Raw genomic sequence first — 18,355 nt, forward strand, 5'->3', positions numbered from 1 at the left:
GAGGCGTCTCGGCATTACAGCTTTGCCGACCTGCTACTTGGTCGGGTTCAAACACTTTTGCAAAATTCTATAAGTTTGATACCCTGGCTGATGAGGACCTCATGTTTACTCAATCGGTGCTGCAGAGTCATCCGCACTCTCCCGCCCGGTCTGGAGCTTTGGTATGAACCCCATGGTCCTTACGGAGTCCCCAGCATCCTCTAAGACGTAAGAGAAAATAAGATTTTAAACCTACCGGTAAATCTTTTTTCTCCTAGTCCGTAAAGGATGCTGGGCGCCCGTCCCAGTGCGGACAAATTCTGCAAGGCTTGTATATAGTTGTTGCTTACATAAGGGTTATGTTACAGTTGAGATCAGTCTCTGGCTGATGCTGTTTTGTTCATGCTGTTAACTGGTTTAGTATATACCATGTTGTACGGTGTGTATGGTGTGGGCTGGTATGTATCTCGCCCTTAGATTAACAAAAATCCTTTCCTCGTACTGTCAGTCTCCTCTGGGCACAGTCCTAACTGAGGTCTGGAGGAGGGGCATAGAGGGAGGAGCCAGTGCACACCCATTCTAAAGTCTTAGAGTGCCCATGTCTCCTGCGGAGCCGTCTATACCCCATGGTCCTTACGGAGTCCCCAGCATCCTCTACGGACTAGGAGAAAAAGATTTACCAGTAGGTTTAAAATCTTATTTTTGATAACATATGAACAGTACAGATGGTCTTCCCTGGATGAAGCTATTCCTATTTACACTCAGTGCAAATAGATTATAGTAAAGGGTAGCATCCCGGCAGTCATCATGCCGACGGACATGTGACCGATGACGGAATCCAGACACTACACAGAATCCCGACACCCGGAGGTAGGTATTGGGGTCACTGTTAGGGTTAGGGTCGGGGGTGTGTTAGGGTTAGGCACTAGAGGGAGGGGGTTAGCTGTAGCGACTCCCCCCCCCCCCCCCCCCCCACCCTGGAGTCTTAGCCATAGCCGCCACCCCTTGAATCTTAGCCCTGGCTGCCACCCTTTGAATCTTAACCCTTGCCACCACCCCCTGAATCTTAGCCCTGGCCACCACCCCTTGAATCTTAGTTCTAGCCGCCACCCCTTGAATCTTAGCACTTGCCACCACCCCCTGAATCTTAGCCCTAGCCGCCACCCCCTGAATCTTAGCCCTATCTGCCACCCTTTGAATCTTAGTCCTAGCCGCCACCCCTTGAATCTTAGTCCTAGCCCCCACCCCTTGAATCTTAGCCCTGGCCACCACCCCCTGAATCTTAGCCTTAGCCGCCACCCCCTGCATCTTAGCCCTAGTCGCCACCCCTTGAATCTTAGCCCTAGTCGCCACCCCTTGAATCTTAGTCCTAGCCGCCACACCTTGAATCTTAGCCTTGGCCACCACCCCCTGAATCTTAGTCCTAGCCGCCACCCCCTGAATCTTAGTCCTAGCTGCCACCCCTTGAATCTTAGCTCTAGCCGCCACCCAAGGCGGGTTAGGGTGGGGGACAGGGAGAGGTAAAATAATTACCCCGTCCTCTGTCGACATTATCGGGGTGTCGTTGATGTGATCGCCAGCATCCCGACCGCCAGTGTTCTGGAATGTATTGCTCCGTTATATCAACTCTATCTTACAGGAGCATTGCCACCCAGCGAGAGAGCATAAGCATCATTAATTGTTAAAAGTCTATTTTTCAAAGTATCTTAATTAAAACAAGCGTTAAAAATGATTCAGATATCCCTTTCATAGAATATTCTCGTCCCTGTACAGCGCCACGTTCTAGTCTACCCAACAGCCGCAAATGACTTTAAACAGTCACTAGCAATGCATGGGGAGCTGTGACCCACGTCAACAGCAGTTGGACATTTGATATGGTGCCTCTGATGCACCTTATTATATTATATTTGTGATGCTGTGGGTGTTTCACCGTGGTTTGAGGTGTGCCCTAGTGGCAAGGGTAGGTAGCTATGATGTAATGCGGACCATACATCTATGACCCCTTCACCAAACCGATCGGCGATCTGATCTTCCGATTAACGGACATCGATGATTGGCAAGCCTGTTAAAAATCCCGGACTCGCTGATCCCATGATGTTTTGGTCATGTAACAGTGGCGTGTCATGTGACAGTGGCGTGTCATGTGACAAGAGTCACTATATATGGAAGGGAATGCAGTCAGACACACTTGGAGCTTAGCACATGGCATGCACAGAAGAATAACATGAAATGATGTCTGACTTATGGATCAGACCAAAATATGTAAAGAACATTAAATTAGTGGAGCATTGACTGGCTGTGGTGCCTTGCAGCATTTTGGCCCTGGGTTTGAATAACTTGGGTTGGTTGTGTATATTCTCCTTATTTTCCTACTGATCCAAAGACAAGTACACTAATTGGCTTCTAACTAATTTGAGCCTATAATAGTGTATGCGTGTATGTGGAAGGGAAGTTAGAGTTTTATTTCAACAATTTTTTTATTATTATTACCAGTTATTTATATAGCGCACACATATTCCGCAGCGCTTTACAGAGAACAAGCCCAATCAGCCTCCCTCTGTAGAGGCCGGAATGGGCAACATATAGAGAAGGAGGCAGCCTTCTTTGTCACTCATCCAGAGCTACTGTACTCATAAGACGGCAGCAGCCGCCATCCCCAGCCGTGTCAGTCATTATGGCGGTGCTGGCTGACGGGAGGAGGAAAGTATATGGCTGGTCACTAGTAAAATGTCAGGTGACTGGCAAATGCTTTTATATGTAAATAATTGTACCTCCCAGGAATACAGAATACAAACCTTCTATAAATAAGAAACCTGAGAGGTCTTCTGGGTTAGGTAGCACAACTGAAATATTCTGTCTACTGTTATCATAGTGAATGACATAAACGTCATTTTCTAATTAATCTCTGACTTGTTGCATGTCCTTAAGGTACAAGAGTTTGAAAAAGTGAATGGCAAGTACAGTACCCCGGATATGATCCCTGAGGGTGCCGAGAATAAGAAATGTTTCGACATAGTTTCATCGGATCCCACCACGCCGGTTCCAGCAAGTCCTGCTCCTATACAACCAGGAGCAGTTACAGTACCAGGTACACTACCATTACTAAAATATCCCTTATACTAGAGCAATGCACCAGTAATGTCTGTGCACCACCCTCATTCCTGCTACACCCCTGCCCCCGTCCTGCTTTTCAGCTGGAGTCTCAGGAAAAGTGGCTGCGCAGGCTATTTTACTAGGTGTTATGGTACAAGGGAGGTGGATATATGTGTAAGACCTGAGTGAGGGTATAAATGAAAATGCAAATGAAAGCTGAAATGAAATAGTAAAACGCTGAAATGAAAGCTTTGAATGGTACAACTTTATTTTGGGTAAAGGTATGAGCGAATGCACACCGGTCAGATCACCTGCCCCTCTCCAAATCTCAACTCCAGCTGCAAAACTGGGAAAGTGGGTTGAACAAGTCATATTTCAGAACAATTTCTCCATAGTTTTCAAAAGCATCCATTCTGCATCTCTCCGCAATGTTGGCTTTGATTCCAGCAATACTCTAGTCTAGGCAGTACAGGGGGAACTTTGCATCATTTGAATGAATGTGATCTTGTTTCCCACAGTCGGCAATGCTGTGAAGCAGTGCCCCTAACTACAAGTCACTGAGGAATCTGTTATTCTCTTACAGAAAAATGTGAAACGCAGTGTGCACTATCAGAGGAGACCGATAATGGGGAACAGAAGACCAAACCTCAATCAGAAGCCCAGGTAAAGGAACCTTTGTTTTCTACCAACCTCATAGCATCAAAGCCTGCTGCTAGATTATGTGGGTTGTGCAGTATTACTTCCACCCCACCGGTCTCTCTTTCTGATATTACTTTACTTGTGATGAGTTTTTTAATATTAGATCAAAATGGAAACTCCTTTTTAAATGAAAAGTCTTGTGACCTTTGGCCGTTCCCTTTGAAGCAGAAGAAGTGATATACTGCAATATGAAAGGACCAACCTCATCATTCAGATGATACACAGATTGCTGGGGGCATTTATACATAAATGCATAATTACACGTTATCGGATCACCATAGACAGTTGGACCTGCTCCTCAATGTTGGTTGCACCTTTTTCACAAGTTTATATATAATATACTTTGGGCCATATTTATGAAGCGGCCTCTGCTTCTTGGCTGGTTGTAGCTGAATATTTCAAGCGGCACTTGCATTCAATATAAAGCCCAGCGTGCTTTACACTGAATATTAACGCTGTTTTAAATTTTCAGGTCCAACCGCTGACTAGTTAAGCTTCCGCTTCATAAATATAACCCCTTATATTCAAAAGAATGTAAAGGTTGTTACCTTTGTTTTTTTTAATTCCATACCAGCCCCCAAAAGCCAGAACATCTAGGGGCATATACATTTAGCCATGCCAGGAAATTCAGTTAGCCCCCGCATTAAACTACAGAGGTGGACCGGATCTCACAGCCTCAGGAGCTGCGAGGAAAAGGCTGTGAGAAAAGGCACCATGGGGGATTTAACGCACTGGGAAACCCCTTTGATTCTGCAGTGTACGCGGAATATATGCGTTAACCCCTGATTTAACGCACAGGTAAAGGCTATTTCTCTGACGTCCTAGTGGATGCTGGGAACTCCGTAAGGACCATGGGGAATAGACGGCTCCGCAGGAGACTGGGCACATCTAAAGAAAGATTTAGGACTATCTGGTGTGCACTGGCTCCTCCCCCTATGACCCTCCTCCAAGCCTCAGTTAGATTTCTGTGCCCGGCCGAGCTGGATGCACTAGGGGCTCTCCTGAGCTCCTAGAAAGAAAGTATAGTTTAGGTTTTTTATTTTACAGTGAGACCTGCTGGCAACAGGCTCACTGCACCGAGGGACTAAGGGGAGAAGAAGCGAACCTACCTAAGTGGTGGTAGCTTGGGCTTCTTAGGCTACTGGACACCATTAGCTCCAGAGGGATCGCACACAGGACCCGACCTCGTCGTCCGTTCCCGGAGCCGCGCCGCCGTCCCCCTTACAGAGCCAGAAGCAAGAAGGTCCGGAAAATCGGCGGCTGAAGACTTCTGTCTTCTCCAAGGTAGCGCACAGCACTGCAGCTGTGCGCCATTGCTCCTCATGCACACCACACACTGCGGTCACTGATGGGTGCAGGGCGCTGGGGGGGGGCGCCCTGAGCAGCAATAAATAGCACCTTGGCTGGCAAACTGACACCATATATAGCCCCAGGGGCTATATAGGTGTATATTAACCCCTGCCAGAATTATTAAAATAGCGGGAGAAAGCCCGCCGAAAAAGGGGCGGAGCCATCTCCCTCAGCACACTGGCGCCATTTTCCCTCACAGCTCCGCTGGAAGGATCGCTCCCTGGCTCTCCCCTGCAGTCCTGCACTACAGAAAGGGTAAAAAAGAGAGGGGGGGCACAAATTTAGGCGCAGTATAGTATATATATGCAGCTATAAGGGAAAACACTCTTTATAGGTGATATCCCTGTGGTATATAGCGCTCTGGTGTGTGCTGGCATACTCTCCCTCTGTCTCCCCAAAGGGCTTTGTGGGGTCCTGTCCTCTGTCAGAGCATTCCTTGTGTGTGTGCTGTGTGTCGGTACTGCTGTGTCGACATGTATGATGAGGAAAATGATGTGGAGGCGGAGCAAATGCCTGTGAATGTGATGTCACCCCCTGCGGGGTCGACACCTGTGTGGATGGACTTATGGAAGGAATTACGTGACAGTGTCAACTCCTTACACAAAAGGTTTGACGACATAGGACAGCCGGCTACTCAGCTTGTGCCTGTTCCAGCGTCTCAAATGTCATCAGGGGCTTTAAAACGCCCGCTACCTCAGGTGACAGACACAGATGTCGACACGGATACCGACTCCAGTGTCGACGACGATGAGACTAGTGTACCCTCCAATAGGTCCACCCGTTACATGATTGAGGCAATAAAAAATGTATTACACATTTCTGATAATACCCCAGGTACCACAAAAAAGGATATTATGTTTGGTGAGAAAAAACTACCTGTAGTTTTTCCTGCATCTGAGGAATTAAATGAGGTGTGTGAGGAAGCGTGGACTTCCCCCGATAAGAAATTTATAATTTCTAAACGGTTATTGGCAGCGTACTCTTTCCCGCCAGAGGATAGGTCACGTTGGGAAACACCCCCTAGGGTAGATAAGGCGCTGACACGCTTATCAAAAAAGGTGGCACTACCGTCTCCGGATACGGCCGCCCTAAAGGAACCTGCTGATAGAAAGCAGGAAACTACCCTTAAAGCTATATACACACACACGGGCATTATATTGAGACCAGCTATTGCATCAGCATGGATGTGCAGTGCTGCAGCTGCGTGGTCAGACTCCCTGTCGGATAATATTGATACTATGGATAGGGACAATATTTTGCTGACGATAGAGCATATAAAAGACGCCGTCTTATACATGCGTGATGCACAGAGGGATATTTGCCGGCTGGCATCAAAAATAAGCGCTATGTCCATTGCCGCCAGAAGGGGGTTATGGACTCGGCAATGGTCAGGCGATGCCGACTCGAAACGGCACATGGAAGTTTTGCCCTATAAGGGGGTGGAACTGTTTGGGGAGGGTCTTTCGGACCTCGTTTCCACAGCTACTGCTGGGAAATCGACCTTTTTGCCACAGGCTACCCCACAGCAAAAGAAAGCACCGTATTATCAGGTACAGTCCTTTCGGCCCCAGAAAAGCAAGAGGGCTAGAGGCTCATCCTTTCTGCAGAGAGGCAAAGGTAGAGGGAAAAAGCTGCAGCACACAGCTAGTTCCCAAGAGCAGAAGTCCTCCCCTGCGTCCGGTAAGTCCACAGCATGACGCTGGGGCTGCTCAGGCGGACCCGGGTACGGTGGGGGCCCGTCTCAGAAATTTCAGCGCACAGTGGGCTCTCTCACAGGTGGATCCCTGGGTCCTTCAAGTAGTATCTCAGGGGTACAGGCTGGAATTCGAGACGTCTCCCCCCCGCCGTTTCCTAAAATCTGCCTTACCGGCAACTCCCTATGCCAGGGAGGCAGTGTTGGTGGCTATTCAAAAACTATTCACAGCAAGTGATTGTCAAGGTACCCCTCCTTCAGCAAGGAAAGGGTTACTATTCCACAATGTTTGTGGTACCGAAACCGGACGGTTCGGTGAGACCCATCTTAAATTTAAAATCCTTGAACACTTATATCAAAAGGTTCAAGTTCAAGATGGAATCGCTCAGGGCGGTTATTGCGAGCCTGGACGAGGGGGATTACATGGTCTCCCTGGACATCAAGGATGCGTACCTGCATATCCCCATTTACCCTCCTCACCAGGAGTACCTCAGATTTGTGGTACAGGACTGTCACTATCAGTTCCAGACGCTGCCGTTTGGGTTATCCACGGCACCGAGGGTCTTTACCAAGGTAATGGCCGAAATGATGATACTCCTTCGCAAGAAGGGAGTTTTAATTATCCCGTACTTGGACGATCTCCTGATAAAAGCGAGGTCCAAGGAACAGTTGGTAGTGGGGGTAGCACTTTCTCGGGAAGTGCTACAACAGCACGGCTGGATTCTCAATATTCCAAAGTCACAGCTGGTCCCGACGACACGTCTACTGTTCCTGGGAATGATTCTGGACACAGACCAGAAAAAAGTGTTTCTTCCAGTGGAAAAAGCCGAGGAGTTGTCATCTCTAGTCAGAGACCTCCTAAAACCGGGACAGGTGTCGGTACATCAATGCACACGAGTCCTGGGAAAAATGGTAGCTTCGTACGAAGCAATTCCATTCGGAAGGTTCCACGCAAGGACTTTCCAGTGGGACCTGTTGGACAAATGGTCCGGGTCCCATCTCCAGATGCAACAGCGGATAACCCTGTCGGCAAGGACCAGGGTGTCGCTGCTGTGGTGGCTGCAGAGGGCTCATCTACTAGAGGGCCGCAGATTCGGAATACAGGACTGGGTCCTGGTGACCACGGATGCCAGCCTTCGGGGCTGGGGTGCAGTCACACAGGGAAGAAATTTCCAAGGACTGTGGTCAAATCAGGAGATTTCGCTTCACATAAATATTCTGGAGCTAAGGGCCATTTACAATGCCCTAAGCCAAGCAAGGCCCCTGCTTCAGAACCAGCCGGTACTGATCCAATCAGACAACGTCACGGCGGTCGCCCATGTAAACAGACAGGGTGGCACAAGAAGCAGGAGGGCAATGGCAGAAGCCACAAGGATTCTCCGATGGGCGGAAAATCATGTGTTAGCACTGACAGCAGTGTTCATTCCGGGAGTGGACAACTGGGAAGCAGACTTCCTCAGCAGGCACGACCTCCACCCGGGAGAATGGGGACTTCATCCAGAAGTCTTCCAAATGCTAGTAAACCGTTGGGAAAGACCACAGGTGGACATGATGGCGTCCCGCCTCAACAAAAAGCTAAAAAGATATTGCGCCAGGTCAAGGGACCCTCAGGCGATCGCTGTGGACGCTCTAGTAACACCGTGGGTGTACTAGTCGGTTTATGTGTTTCCTCCTCTGCCTCTCATTCCCAAGGTACTGAGAATAATACGAAGGCGAGGAGTGAAAACTATACTCGTGGTTCCGGATTGGCCAAGAAGAGCTTGGTACCCGGAACTTCAAGAGATGCTTTCAGAGGACCCTTGGCCTCTGCTGCTCAGACAAGACCTGCTGCAGCAGGGGCCCTGTCTGTTCCAAGACTTACCGCGGCTACGTTTGACGGCATGGCGGTTGAACACCGGATCCTGAAGGAAAAGGGCATTCCGGAGGAAGTCATCCCTACCCTGATCAAAGCCAGGAAGGATGTCACCGCAAAACATTATCACCGCATTTGGCGGAAATATGTTGCTTGGTGTGAGGCCAGGAAGGCCCCAACGGAGGAATTTCAACTGGGTCGATTCCTGCATTTCCTGCAAGCAGGGGTGACGTTGGGCCTCAAATTGGGGTCCATTAAGGTTCAGATTTCGGCCCTGTCGATTTTCTTCCAGAAAGAACTGGCTTCACTGCCTGAAGTTCAGACTTTTGTCAAAGGAGTTCTGCATATTCAGCCTCCTTTTGTGCCCCCAGTGGCACCTTGGGATCTCAATGTGGTTTTGGAGTTCCTGAAATCACATTGGTTTGAACCACTTAAGACTGTGGATTTGAAATATCTCACGTGGAAAGTGGTCATGCTGTTGGCCCTGGCTTCGGCCAGGCGTGTGTCAGAATTGGCGGCTTTGTCCTGTAAAAGCCCTTATCTGATTTTCCATATGGATAGGGCAGAGTTGAGGACTCGTCCTCAGTTTCTCCCGAAGGTGGTATCAGCGTTTCACTTGAACCAGCCTATTGTGGTGCCTGCGGCTACTAGGGACTTGGAGGATTCCAAGTTACTGGACGAAGTCAGGGCCCTGAAAATTTATGTTTCCAGGACGGCTGGAGTCAGGAAAACTGACTCGCTGTTTATCCTGTATGCACCCAACAAACTGGGTGCTCCTGCTTCTAAGCAGACTATCGCGCGCTGGATTTGTAGCACTATTCAGCTGGCGCATTCTGCGGTGGGACTACCGCAGCCTAAATCTGTAAAAGCCCATTCCACAAGGAAGGTGGGCTCATCTTGGGCGGCTGCCCGAGGGGTCTCGGCTTTACAACTTTGCCGAGCTGCTACTTGGTCAGGGGCAAACACGTTTGCAAAATTCTATAAATTTGATACCCTGGCTGAGGAGGACCTGGAGTTCTCTCATTCGGTGCTGCAGAGTCATCCGCACTCTCCCGCCCGTTTGGGAGCTTTGGTATAATCCCCATGGTCCTTACGGAGTTCCCAGCATCCACTAGGACGTCAGAGAAAATAAGAATTTACTCACCGGTAATTCTATTTCTCGTAGTCCGTAGTGGATGCTGGGCGCCCATCCCAAGTGCGGATTGTCTGCAATACTTGTAAATAGTTATTGTTACACAAATCGGGTTGTTATTGCGAGCCATCTGTTCAGAGGCTCCTTTTGTTATCATACTGTTAACTGGGGTTCCTATCACGAGTTATACGGTGTGATTGGTGTGGCTGGTATGAGTCTTACCCGGGATTCAAAATCCTTCCTTATTGTGTCAGCTCTTCCGGGCACAGTGTCCTAACTGAGGCTTGGAGGAGGGTCATAGGGGGAGGAGCCAGTGCACACCAGATAGTCCTAAATCTTTCTTTAGATGTGCCCAGTCTCCTGCGGAGCCATCTATTCCCCATGGTCCTTACGGAGTTCCCAGCATCCACTACGGACTACGAGAAATAGAATTACCGGTGAGTAAATTCTTATTTTAATCTAAGAACTTTTCCCTGCATGGGTGGGAAGCGTGCTGGATAACTGAATATGTTTCCTATTGTATTAGATTGTAGTTGTAATAGATTTAAGTTCACATAACAAAAACTTAAAAAAATGTAAACATTTCGGAACCTTACTAAAGTACAAATAATTTTAAATAAAGATGTACTATAGATTATCGATTTACAGCCATCAAGCATTACTGTTTAATAATTTAATGGTATAGAAGACCAGGAACAGCTGCTGTATAACAAGAGTATTATAAAAATTTACCAATGTTTGTTTTAATGTTTTTTTATGAAAACTCATTTCTTTTTTTAAGTGTGTTACCTTTACTAGATGTGATGGTATTTATGGGGATGCAGCTAATTTACGCGGCTGTCAGGAGACTGACGCAAAAATCCTGACAGCCGGCGAAATACAGCTGGTCGGACTCCCGACCAAAGCCCCGAGTTCCCACTTGGGTGGTGGTCCGCGCCACCACCCGAGGGGAATGTAATAGTGTGGTGAGCGCAGCAAGCCCACGGGGGGACTTACTGCGCTCGCCGCCAGGATTCCAGCGTTGGTCTCCTGACCGCCTGGATCCTGACTGTCGGTATTACATACCGGACCCGTATTTAGGGTGGGGAAGCACGGTTGGTGTCGTGCTTGTATTAAATACTTGTGGTATAATAAAATTACATATTTCTCTTAGCTTCCTACCAAGCTGGAGAAAGAAGAACTTGAAGAAAAACCAGAATGTCTTGAAAACAAAGAAAATAGGAAAAAAGAATCTGGAGATGATGAGGAGGATGAGAAAGAGACATTGATCCAGAATCAAAAAGGTACAAACTCAGTATACCAGATACTGTTATACCGCTTTTAGACCAAAGAAAGCGTGTCGCAGTCGGGAGCCCTGACACAGGAGCTACCCGGCTGCGACCAGCGTCAGCCCCCTTTTACACCGGTGTCACCATCCCGGCATATTGCCGGGTTGGTGACGTTGCCGGTGACGCGACGGGGGCGGCGCTTGGAGATCACATGATCTCCAAGCGCCGCCCGCACATAGAGTGTAAACGGTAGCCGGGTCGCATCGACCTGGCTACCGTTTATACTACTCAGGTTGCCAGGTTGAACACGTGTTCAACCCCGCAAACTTCCCGAGTTGGAATACCGAGTCACTCGAGCCGGACTACTCCAACTCGACCCTTTTACACCAGCCAGCAACACGGGTTATGCATGTTCATGTGCAATAACCCGTGTTACTAGCTGGTGGTGTAAAAGGGGTATAAGTAAGCTAATTATAATACAGAAACCATAAAGCACAATGATACACTGTATAATTATCACTTGCCATTGCACTGATTGGCTATAGTCTCATAACTATTTGTTTAGCCCTTAAAAAGGAGATCTTCATTGAAGCTTATTTAGGAAGCCCTGGAAGCACACCGTGAAACCCCTTGGATCATGTCTTGCTGAATACAGTGGGTCATGGCTGAACCATATAGGGACTGGCACATACTTCCACACAGAAACTCACTATTCAGGAAGTTCAATGACACCTAATCTACGTTTCTCTGACGTCCTAGTGGATGCTGGGAACTCCATGGGGAATAGCGGCTCCGCAGGAGACTAGGCACAACTAAAGAAAGCTTTTAGGTCACCTGGTGTGCACTGGCTCCTCCCACTATGACCCTCCTCCAAGCCTCAGTTAGATTTTGTGCCCGGCCGAGGTTGGATGCACACTAGGGGCTCTCCTGAGCTTCTAAAAAGAAAGTATATAATTAGGTTTTTTATTTTACAGTGAGACCTGCTGGCAACAGGCTCACTGCAGCGAGGGACTAAGGGGAGAAGAAGCGAACCTACCTGCTTGCAGCTAGCTTGGGCTTCTTAGGCTACTGGACACCATTAGCTCCAGAGGGATCGACCGCATGGAACTGGCCTTGGTGTTCGGTCCCGGAGCCGCGCCGCCGTCCCCCTTACAGAGCCAGAAGCAAGAAGAGGTCCGGAAAATCGGCGGCAGAAGACATCAGTCTTCACCAAGGTAGCGCACAGCACTGCAGCTGTGCGCCATTGCTCCTCATACACACTTCACACTCCGGTCACTGAGGGTGCAGGGCGCTAGGGGGGGGGCGCCCTGAGCAGCAATAAAAACACCTTGGCTGGCAAAAATACCACAATATATAGCCCCAGAGGCTATATATGTGATAATTACCCCTGCCAGAATCCATAAAAAAGCGGGAGAAAAGTCAGCGAAAAAGGGGCGGAGCTATCTCCCTCAGTACACTGCCGCCATTTTTCCCTCACAGCTCCGCTGGAAGGAAGCTCCCTGGCTCTCCCCTGCAGTCTACACTACAGAAAAGGGTAAAAAAGAGAGGGGGGGCACTAAATTTAGGCGCAGTATATATAACAGCAGCTATAGGGGACATAGGGGGTAATTCCAAGTTGATCGCAGCAGGATTTTTGATAGCAATTGGGCAAAACCATGTGCACTGCAGGGGGGACAGATATAACATGTGCAGAGAGAGTTAGATTTGGGTGTGGTGTGTTCAATCTGAAATCTAATTTGCAGTGTAAAATAAAGCAGCCAGTATTTACCCTGCACAGAAACAATATAACCCACCCATATCTAACTCTTTCTGCAAATGTTATATCTGCCTCCCCTGCAGTGCGCATGGTTTTGCCCAATTGCTATCAAAAATCCTGCTGCGATCAACTTGGAATTACCCCCATAATTCAGTTAGTCCCTGCATTATATAGCGCTCTGGTGTGTGCTGGCATACTCTCACTCTGTCTCCCCAAAGGGCTTTTGTGGGTCCTGTCCTCTGTTAGAGCATTCCCTGTGTGTGTGCGGTGTGTCGGTACGGCTGTGTCGACATGTTTGATGAGGATAATGATGTGGAGGCGGAGCAGATGCCTATAGAAGGGATGTCACCCCCTGCGGGGAGTGGATGGACTTATGGAAGGAATTGCGTACACGTGTCGACTCCTTACACAAAAAAATTTGACAACATGCCAAATGCGGGACAGCCGGCTTCTCAGCTCGTGCCTGTCCAGGCGTCTCAAAGGCCATCGGGGGCTCTAAAACGCCCGCTACCTCAGATGGCAGACGCGGATGTCGACACGGATACTGACACCAGTGTCGACGACGATGAGTCTAGTCTAATGTCCACTAAGGCCATTCGTTGCATGATTGAAGCAATGAAAGAGGTGTTACAAATTTCTGATATAAACCCAGGTACCACTAGAAAGGGTATTATGTTTGGGGAGAAAAAACTACCCGTAGTTTTTCCCCCATCAGAAGAATTAAATGAAGTGTGTGAAGAAGCGTGGGCTTTCCCTGATAAAAGATTGGTAATCTCTAAGAAGTTACTAATGGCGTTCCCTTTCCCGCCAGAGGATAGGTCACGTTGGGAGACACCCCCTAGGGTGGATAAAGCGCTCACACGTTTGTCAAAAAAGGTGGCACTACCGTCTCCGGATACGGCCGCCCTCAAGGAACCTGCTGATAGAAAGCAGGAGGCGATCCTGAAGTCTGTATATACACACTCAGGCATTATACTTAGACCAGCTATTGCATCAGCATGGATGTGCAGTGCTGCCGCTGCGTGGTCAGATTCCCTGTCAGAAAATATTGACACCCTAGACAGGGACACTATTCTGCTAACCATAGAGCATATAAAAGACTCAGTCTTATACATGAGAGATGCACAGAGGGAGATCTGCCGGCTGGCATCTAAAATAAGTGCATTGTCCATTTCTGCTAGGAGAGGCTTATGGACTCGCCAGTGGACAGGGGATGCAGATTCAAAAAGGCACATGGAAGTTTTGCCTTATAAGGGTGAGGAGTTATTTGGGGATGGTCTCTCGGACCTAGTTTCCACAGCAACTGCTGGGAAGTCAGCATTTTTACCCCATGTTCCCTCACAGCCTAAAAAGGCGCCGTTTTATCAGGTACAGTCCTTTCGGACTCAGAAAAACAGGCGTGGAAAAGGCGGGTCCTTTTTGTCCAGAGGCAGAGGTAGGGGAAAAAGGCTGCAACAAACAGCAGGTTCCCAGGAGCAAAAGTCCTCCCTCGCTTCTTCCAAGTCCGCCGCATGACGGTGGGGCTCCACAGGCGGAGCCAGGTACGGTGGGGGGGCCGCCTCAAAAATTTCAGCGATCAGTGGGCTCGCTCACAGGTGGATCCCTGGATCCTGCAAATAGTATCTCAAGGGTACAAACTGGAATTCGAGGCGTCTCCACCCCACCGGTTCCTAAAATCTGCCTTGCCGATTACTCCTTCAGACAGGGAGGCTGTGCTAGCGGCAATTCACAAGCTGTATTCCCAGCAGGTGATAATCAAGGTGCCCCTACTTCAACAAGGACGGGGTTACTATTCCACACTGTTTGTGGTACCGAAACCGGACGGTTCGGTGAGACCCATTTTAAATTTGAAATCCTTGAACACATACATAAAAAAATTCAAGTTCAAGATGGAATCGCTCAGGGCGGTTATTGCAAGCCTGGACGAGGGGGATTACATGGTATCCCTGGACATCAAGGATGCTTACCTGCATGTCCCCATTTACTATCCTCACCAGGAGTACCTCAGATTTGTGGTACAGGATTGCCATTACCAATTCCAGACGCTGCCGTTTGGACTCTCCACGGCACCGAGGGTGTTTACCAAGGTAATGGCGGAAATGATGATACTCCTTCGAAAAAAGGGAGTTTTAATTATCCCGTAGTTGGACGATCTCCTAATAAAGGCGAGGTCCAAGGAGCAGTTGTTGGTGGGAGTAGCACTATCTCAGGAGGTGCTACACCAGCACGGTTGGATTCTGAATATTCCAAAATCACAGCTGGTACCGACGACACGTCTACTGTTCCTTGGTATGATTCTGGATACAGTCCAGAAAAAAGTGTTTCTCCCGGAGGAGAAAGCCAAGGAGCTGTCATCTCTAGTCAGAGACCTCCTGAAACCAAAACAGGTATCGGTGCATCACTGCACGCGGGTCCTTGGAAAGATGGTGGCTTCTTACGAAGCAATTCTTTTCGGCAGGTTCCATGCCAGAATCTTTCAGTGGGACCTGTTGGACCAATGGTCCGGATCGCATCTTCAGATGCATCGCCTAATAACCCTGTCTCCAAGAACCAGGGTGTCTCTGCTGTGGTGGCTGCAGAGTGCTCATCTTCTAGAGGGCCGCAGATTCGGCATACAGGACTGGGTCCTGGTGACCACGGATGCCAGCCTTCGAGGCTGGGGCGCAGTCGCACAGGGAAGAAACTTCCAAGGACTATGGTCGAGTCAGGAGACTTCCCTACACATAAATATTCTGGAACTAAGGGCCATTTACAATGCCCTAAGTCAGGCAAAATCCCTGCTTCTACACCAGCCGGTACTGATCCAGTCAGACAACATCACGGCAGTCGCCCATGTAAATCGACAGGGTGGCACAAGAAGCAGGATGGCAATGGCAGAAGCCACAAGGATTCTCCGATGGGCGGAAAATCACGTACTAGCACTGTCAGCAGTGTTCATTCCGGGAGTGGACAGCTGGGAAGCAGACTTTCTCAGCAGGCACGACCTCCACCCGGGAGAGTGGGGACTTCATCCAGAAGTCTTCAAGCTGATTGTAAATCGATGGGAACGGCCACAGGTGGACATGATGGCGTCCCGTCTAAACAAAAAACTAGAGAGATATTGCGCCAGGTCAAGGGACCCTCAGGCAATAGCTGTGGACGCTCTAGTGACACCGTGGGTGTACCAGTCAGTCTATGTGTTCCCTCCTCTGCCTCTCATACCAAGGGTACTGAGAATAATAAGAAAACGAGGAGTAAGAACAATACTCGTGGTTCCGGATTGGCCAAGACGAGCGTGGTACCCGGAACTTCAAGAGATGATCAGAGGACCCATGGCCTCTGCCGCTCAGACAGGACCTGCTGCAGCAGGGGCCCTGTCTGTTCCAAGACTTACCGCGGCTGCGTTTGACGGCATGGCGGTTGAACGCCGGATCCTGAAGGAAAAGGGCATTCCGGAGGAAGTCATTCCTACGCTGATTAAAGCCAGGAAAGATGTAACTGCAAAGCATTATCACCGCATATGGCGGAAATATGTTGCTTGGTGTGAGGCCAAAAAGGCCCCAACAGAGGAATTTCAACTAGGTCGATTTCTGCATTTCCTACAAGCAGGAGTGACTATGGGCCTGAAATTAGGCTCCATTAAGGTACAGATCTGTCGATTTTCTTCCAGAAAGAACTAGCTTCACTACCTGAAGTTCAGACGTTTGTGAAAGGAGTGCTGCATATTCAGCCCCCGTTTGTGCCTCCAGTGGCACCTTGGGATCTCAACGTGGTGTTGAGTTTCTTAAAATCACATTGGTTTGAGCCACTTAAAACCGTGGATCTAAAATATCTCACGTGGAAAGTGGTCATGTTATTGGCCTTGGCTACTAGGGGACTTGGAGGATTCCAAGTTACTGGACGTAGTCAGGGCCTTGAAAATTTATGTTTCCAGGACGGCTAGAGTCAGGAAAACTGACTCGCTATTTATCCTGTATGCACCCAACAAACTGGGTGCTCCTGCTTCTAAGCAGACTATTGCTCGCTGGATTTGTAGCACAATTCAGCTGGCGCATTCTGCGGCTGGACTGCCGCATCCTAAATCAGTAAAAGCCCATTCCACAAGGAAGGTGGGCTCATCTTGGGCGGCTGCCCGACGGGTCTCGGCTTTACAACTTTGCCGAGCTGCTACTTGGTCAGGGGCAAACACGTTTGCAAAATTCTACAAATTTGATACCCTGGCTGAGGAGGACCTTGAGTTCTCTCATTCGGTGCTGCAGAGTCATCCGCACTCTCCCGCCCGTTTGGGAGCTTTGGTATAATCCCCATGGTCCTTTCGGAGTTCCCAGCATCCACTAGGACGTCAGAGAAAATAAGATTTTACTCACCGGTAAATCTATTTCTCGTAGTCCGTAGTGGATGCTGGGCGCCCATCCCAAGTGCGGATTGTCTGCAATACTTGTACATAGTTATTGTTAACTAAAGGGTTATTGTTGAGCCATCTGTTAAGAGGCTCAGTTGTTTTCATACTGTTAAACTGGGTATAGTATCACGAGTTATACGGTGTGATTGGTGTGGCTGGTATGAGTCTTACCCGGGATTCAAAATCCTTCCTTATTATGTCAGCTCGTCCGGGCACAGTGTCCTAACTGAGGCTTGGAGGAGGGTCATAGTGGGAGGAGCCAGTGCACACCAGGTGACCTAAAAGCTTTCTTTAGTTGTGCCCAGTCTCCTGCGGAGCCGCTATTCCCCATGGTCCTTTCGGAGTTCCCAGCATCCACTACGGACTACGAGAAATAGATTTACCGGTGAGTAAAATCTTATTTTTTGCTGATTTTAAAATAAGACGCAAAGTAGTGGTGCACTTGGGGAAGCCCCCATAGCTTGTAAGTTGACTCCAGAGTAAGCGATGGATACACCGAATAAGGTCACTCATTGGCCAGCATAAGGTTCAGTCAGGGGCATCCTGCTCTGTCTTTATCTGCTTGCAATATTTCCGGGTCATAACAAATCACATTTAGTTGCACAGTATAAAATGTATGTGGATAATGATAACTATCTTTTATCACGACGTTCCAGATTCTTTTGCAAATATGATGCTTTGGGGTTTATGCATTAAAGCGTTTAGATGAAGCTTTATTATCCAATGCTGTCACACAAACACTAGAATTAGCCCCTCTTTCTCTGCTTTGCTGAGATGCTTCTGCAAATTATTGCATCCCTGTATGTGCGAAGGTGGACAAATCTCAGGGCATACATTGTAAAAAGTCCCTATGTCAAAGACCAATCTCCCAAGTTTTATAGAACCCCTCCTTCATTAAATGTAACTCTTTGGATTTTCACCTGAAACACTGCTTCATTTATGCTCATTTAGGACCTCAAATAATCATTAGTGATTTTTGTCAACTGCAAACAGCTGTACTGCCTGTCACACAGCAAGAAATACCTTTATGATGTGTCCACTGGTATCAAATTATAATAATCTTGCTCCTCTATAGGAATTAATATAAATATTTTCTCTTACGTCCTAGAGGATGCTGGGGACTCCGTAAGGACCATGGGGAATAGACGGGCT

The 18,355-nt window shown here is 48.5% G+C and overlaps 1 protein-coding gene across 5 annotated transcripts in view; it reads left to right on the plus strand.

The window, feature by feature from the left end:
- CHD5 (chromodomain helicase DNA binding protein 5) overlaps positions 1-18,355 on the plus strand; it is a 477,691-nt gene that overhangs the window by 411,375 nt on the left and 47,961 nt on the right. For all 5 annotated transcript variants that reach the window (XM_063943432.1, XM_063943431.1, XM_063943430.1 and 2 more), the window contains 3 exons: positions 2,908-3,067; positions 3,656-3,735; positions 10,952-11,081. In XM_063943432.1, the coding sequence (XP_063799502.1) occupies positions 2,908-3,067; positions 3,656-3,735; positions 10,952-11,081 (370 nt within the window). The remainder of the gene's footprint in view (positions 1-2,907; positions 3,068-3,655; positions 3,736-10,951; positions 11,082-18,355) is intronic.

This window comes from Pseudophryne corroboree, chromosome 10 (assembly GCF_028390025.1).
Source record: "Pseudophryne corroboree isolate aPseCor3 chromosome 10, aPseCor3.hap2, whole genome shotgun sequence".
NCBI lineage: Eukaryota > Metazoa > Chordata > Amphibia > Anura > Myobatrachidae > Pseudophryne > Pseudophryne corroboree.